We start from the raw sequence: 5,816 nt of genomic DNA on the forward strand, positions 1-5,816 counted from the left end.
TGAACCAGAAATAACCCATTAACCTGTGGCAGAGACTGCAGCCGTAACTCCTGGCAGTGAAGAGACTGGGGTGATGGAAGAGGGGGGTGGTGGGTAGGACTGCATGCTCCTACAGCATACACGCTTAGGCATGTTTTTTCAAGCCAAATGCCTAACCTTTGCTAGCATACATCCTTCTCAGAATTTTGTAAGCCAAATGCCAAACCTGCTCTAGTGATACATAGCAAAAGTCCCTAGGAAATGCCAAATTATAGTGCTGAAGAATGTGGTAAAAACTGGTAGATTTTAGTTGTGGTATCATACTATTTAGAGGAATAATAAATCACTCGAGAAGTCGTGAGCGGCCGCGTTTCTCTTTCATTTCCGCTGTGACATATTCCACAACCCACACAGCCATTAAGTCACTAGGCTTTACAGGAACTTCTGTGGTAAACCCCCCCCCAAAAAAAAAAATTCCATCAAAACCAGGCGATACAAAGCTGTGTGCATGTTCCGTGGTGGCTCATTACTGACCCTGATTAAGAGCGGTGCACAGCTCCCCGTGATTCATTCTAAATGGAAACTGCTGAATTCTATTACGTTTATTACTTAGCTCAAGATTATCTGCAGTATGTGCTTCAGGAGTCACATCTTGGGCCAGCCCAAACCAGGGTTGCTCATGTCTTGCGAAACATCGCATCTTCGCTGCAAGATCAAACCGAGGAGGCTCTCAGACCGTTCCTGGACAGGATTGATATTACCTCTGTTGCCGTTGCCAAGAGAATTTTCAATGGTGTCATGGAAGAAAAATTTGCTGATGGAAATACTAACTGGGGGCGAATCATGACCATATTTACATTTGGAGGTCTTCTCACTAAGAAGCTTCAAGAACATGGAGTTCAGCTGACTGGAGAAGAGAAGGAGCAGATTTCTTACTTCATCACAGAGTACATAATAAACAACAAAGCCGAATGGATAGATGCGAATGGTGGCTGGGTAAGCATCTCATTTCCCACCAGAGCCTAGATAAGGAGACTTTGTTTAATTAAAGGAAACTCTTGTTACAGACATTGTTGAAAATTTTTTATTCAGAGTTTTACTTGGTGGTTTAATACTTCATGTCTGGAACGGTTCCTTGAGACTTACAGTGAAAGCTTTACTTTTACTTTAAATAGAACAACGGTAAAAGAGAACTTTCTTTTTTAAAAGGCACTTTCTGTAGCTGCTACAGTTGAAACCCTTTAGTTTTCAATCATAGGTTCATACAATAATTCAGGTTGAGAGGGACCTCAGGAAATCATCTGGTCCAGCCTCCTGCTCAAAGCAGGTTAAAGTATGCATGCCATGAAATTTCCCATTATTAAATCTAAAATTAGGTAGCATCCTAAGGTTAGTGCAGCAATTTTGTTTCCATAGAGGAGCTGGCCTAAAAATACTGAAGTTTAAGGTAAGAGAAGAATGCACAGGTGTAATCCTCACAGCTGAAGTCAGTACTCTTGCTGTGGATTTCAACAAAGCTATCATTTAATCCCCCAAATCTGTTTTACTTAAACAAATTTACAAGTAAGTGCAATCGGGGTTAAATCTTTTCTGTTTGGACTGTGAGAGTCCCAGAACCTCCATCTATCAATGGTCAGTGCTGAGAAAAGCATTTGTCAATATGTGGATTATTTTGCCAAGCTGCTGGAATTCCCTTCTGCCAGTGGAGAGGAGGTCCACTTTGTTTTGGCGAGTTTCATCACAGCAATACTATTTCCTTTTACAGTTAGGGAAAGTTGAGAATCAATTATATCAGAGTCAGTTATTTCCCTGGTACTTTTTTCCTTTACCTCTGTGGAAATACTGCTTTCTCTTTCCACCCCTCTCTCATCCCACTTCTCTTGTATTTCATATTTTCTACTACTATTTTCCCTCACTTGTTTTCTAGTGTCTTGCTTTTCCCTTTTTCTTTTTATTTGTTTTGCTGCTTCTCTGTCTGGTAACAGTAAAAAAAAAAATGTAATAGTGAGTCATGGACCCTTGATGCATCAGATTTAATGCAAAGGCTCCTCTCTCTCATTCAAATAGAGCCAGTTTTATTTAAGAGAAGTATCAACCCCTGACAACATTCCGTCATAATACGTGGCTCGTTGTAGTAGAGTAAGGAAGCTTAGAGGCAGATATTTATATTACTACATCCGAAACATAGTACTTGTATCTTCCTTGAAGATGTGCATTCCAATGACACAGTTCATGTTCATTTTCTATTTACACAAGGAGGGCACGATCCTGACTTGGAGATAAAACATTCAGCAAGATGCAGCTATATTTGTCTACTGTTTTCAAAGCTCTATTCCTCTTTTGGAGGTAGAGCTCTGAAAGCCTGTCCTTCTGTGCACAGTGGTGAAGCACTATGCTAACCTGAAACAGCATAAAGTGGTGCATTTTTCCTACATGTTACTTTTAAGTTGTCCCCTAACTCTGCACATTCTTTTTCATAGGAAAATGGCTTCCTAATGAAGTTTGAAAGAAGATCACTACTATCTTTCTCCAAAATTACAGACATGTTCATTGCTGTTTTCTCCTTGTTCAGAGAGTACTACTGAAAGAAACAGACCTGCCATTCATCTAGAATTTAGATATTGCCACAAGCTTCATTGCTAAGCTTTCCTCCAAGCAATATCAACAACAAAACAACTTACTGCCATAATTTGTGTTTAATTTATTTGTATTTATTTGGACTAAATACAATGTTTAACATGCTGTCCTAATTGTGAAACCTGAAGATGAGATCCCTCCGAAGAGGAATCAACACAGCATCACACAGCAATTTAAGTCACCCTTTCCAGGCAGGACTGCTTCAAGAGAGAGATGATTCTTCACATCCAGACAGCTCTTGGAATCTCTGTTGCACCTCCATGAAAGGATGTTGTTTTACTGAAATACAATCCAATGGGTTAAGAAAGAAGTTTTAATGTCATTTGTTTTGTAAATGAAATACTACTGTAATGCATTTTATTGCAACCTTTGTATAAGCAAAAGGGAGGGGTCTGAAAAGAAAAAAGAAATGTAAACTCCAGTGTAAAAGTGGGTACAGGTTACAGACACAGACTAAGCCGTTTTTATGGGAAGAACAATTTGTGGAAGCTAGCAACTTAAAAATCTGCAGTCACTTACTGTTAATGCAATGGTACGTGTTTCTTTGTTGTATTTTTTTAATTGCTAATAGCTACAGCGAATGTTCTTTCAAATTCCTGTAATGTAGTTGTCTGGCTGAACTTTTTTTTTTTTTAAACTAGATGCTTTAAAATAAGCAAATACAAAATGTTTTTTTTTTTAAATTGTAAATCTGTGTAAATACACTAATATTTTTGGAAAGTACATTAAAGTATGTATTTTAAAATCTTATGGTCTCATTCCTTTCAGAAGAGTTGGCGTATGGGAAAAGGTCTACCCAAGTAAGATAACAGAAAAGCTATCACAGTGCTACTGGAGAATCCAAATAGTTTATGGGTTTGACCTGAAGTCCATGGATGTCAAGACTTTAATTTTCCATTGTACTTCTTAAGTATTATCTGGTAGCTTGTCTAAGAAACAGACAGCTTGTGCAAAATAAACGAACTGGATCATCTCTGATGAGAGTAATTAGTGTTTTGGGATATTTTGCAAAACTCAGCAAATTCATGAGTAGGACCTAGCAGATATCCAGGCTTTTATAGTCTGGGGAAACGATTGTTTTGACTCAAATTACATTTACTTTCAAAGGTTAAACAGTAGTTCTTCAATAATTCATTCCAGAAGGGTTTTGTTTAGCTGTAATAACTCTCCTACATTAGGGAACTCAGGCTGGGTCTAAACACTCTCCCTTTGTAGACGTGCTGGGACGTGAACCAAACTCAGGCAGCAATTGCCTGTGGCACATAAAGCTTTATTTTGCGAGACAAATCTTCTAGATAATGAAGGCTTTATGATGCCAGCAGAAGGAAGCAGCATCCTTCTGGTAAAAGGTTCTCCATCCTTCATCTTTCTCATTCTCCATCCTTCATCTGAATGCAAGAGATTTTTTTACAGTAAGAGTAATCATCTGCTGATCAGCCTCTCCAGGGATGTGGTAAAGTCCCCATTCCTGGAGGTTTTTGAGATGCAGGGTGGCAGATAATCTCATCTAGACTTCCTTTCCCAGGAAATGTTGGACAGGGATCTTTCCACATCCCTTCCAACCTGGGCTGTTCTGTGATTCTATAGTCTATAGACTGTAGATTCTATAGTCTAACCTGGGGGCTTTAACTACAGAACACAAACAGATGTTAGTATTTGCTAAAACCTGTATTGCTCCCTCTCCTTCTGTCTGTCTGTCTTCCTCCTCCTCTCTCCTTCCCCAGTGAAAACAAGAAAGATTATTTCAAATGTACAGCAGGACTTCCCAGATGAACTTTGTTGCTGTTGAAGGAAAGATGGATGGCAGCACCCTGAAGGTACAGGACAGCTACAGGAAGATGTTCACTCCCAGAATAGCTATGGGAGTTCCTTTCAGAAATTACATTTTAAAACACATTTTGACATATATTTATTTATTTGCAGTCTCAGTTTTCATTACAAGAAAAGTAATTATTATATACTTCCTTTTTGTGCACTACTGTAAGTGCATATTGCAGTGGGTAACACCAGCTATTAATACCATGTTCATTTCCTTTTACACCAATCTAGTAACCTGTTTTATATCAAGGAATACCGTTTTCTAAATTAAATATAAAAGGGCTAACCTAGCCTTTTCAAAATCTAGGTGATGCAATAATTTTAGAACTTGCCTTCATGGTAAGGCCTGGGTTTAAACAAAAGAAACCTGGATCGTTAGCCGTCCAGTGGGCTCCTGATTATCACCAGGACAAAACCTCCATTTGCTCTGCATTTAAGAGCAAGAAGAGTAGTGATGAGATATACCAGCTGGATTCTAAACAGAATAAAATGTCCGAAGACAAAAGGGCTATTAGTTAGATCTTATAGGATAGTATAGATATGCTCTTTTAACTGTCGTGAAGTTATATGTACATGACGCTGCCTTAGTAGTGCCCCAGGTCCCGCGCCACTGCCATTTAAAGGATCCTTACAGCTGTCGAGTGATACTCAGGGGCACACAACACTTTATAGAGCAACAGATGAGGTCAAGGAGCTGCAGAGTGGGACAGCTGATAACTTAATGCATACAGCAGCTAAACTGAGATGTCACCATGTAGAACAGATTGACGAAGACAACTAGTCTCCCATAGAAACATTCCCTTCTGCTCTTAAAGGTGTTTTGGATCATCAAATGTGCCAAAACAGAGCCTCCAGCCTCTCCCTTTGGGCACCACTAGCACACCTTTCCTACAGGCTGAGGGCCCTGAGAGGCCGAGGTGCCCTGAAGGAATGGCTGTGCTGTGGTGGGTGCCCCGAGGCAGTCGCTGTGCTGTACCACCTCTGCTCTTCTGTCATGACAGAACCACCCCAGCCCACCCCCAGCCCACCCACTGATGGATTAGGGATATGAAACCGTTTGGGAGCCCGTGGTAGAATGTCCCACGGAAATTTAATTTCACTTTCTACAACAAAATGAATAAAAGGGAAATTCTTTGCAAACTACGCCAGGCAAAAAAGATAAAAAACCCGAGGTAGGCCTTGCCAGGAGGCCCGGGCCGGCTCTCCAGCAGCCTCACGGGGCACAGCCTAATGGCCATGGCGGCCACCCAGGCCTCACGGCAGCGACTCTGCCGCCGGCTGACCCTGAGACTCGGTCGCCGGGAGCCCTGCCCAGCTGCGCCGCCACCACCCCCGGGGCCCGGGAGGGCGAGGCCGACGCTACCGCCTGGCTCACTCGGCGC

At 41.2% G+C, this 5,816-nt stretch overlaps 1 protein-coding gene across 1 annotated transcript; it reads left to right on the forward strand.

Annotated features, from left to right (window-relative positions):
• Nucleotides 1–555: 555 nt before the first annotated feature.
• BCL2A1 (BCL2 related protein A1) lies at nucleotides 556–2,564 on the forward strand (the record flags this gene model as incomplete). Its single annotated transcript, XM_084268002.1, has 2 exons — nucleotides 556–975; nucleotides 2,460–2,564. The coding sequence occupies 2 exons, from the start codon at nucleotides 556–558 to the stop codon at nucleotides 2,562–2,564; spliced, it is 525 nt and encodes a 174-aa protein (XP_084124128.1).
• Between the last annotated feature and the right edge of the window lie 3,252 nt (nucleotides 2,565–5,816).

The sequence above is a fragment of the Gallinula chloropus genome (genome assembly GCF_964237585.1).
Source record: "Gallinula chloropus genome assembly, chromosome: 9".
NCBI lineage: Eukaryota > Metazoa > Chordata > Aves > Gruiformes > Rallidae > Gallinula > Gallinula chloropus.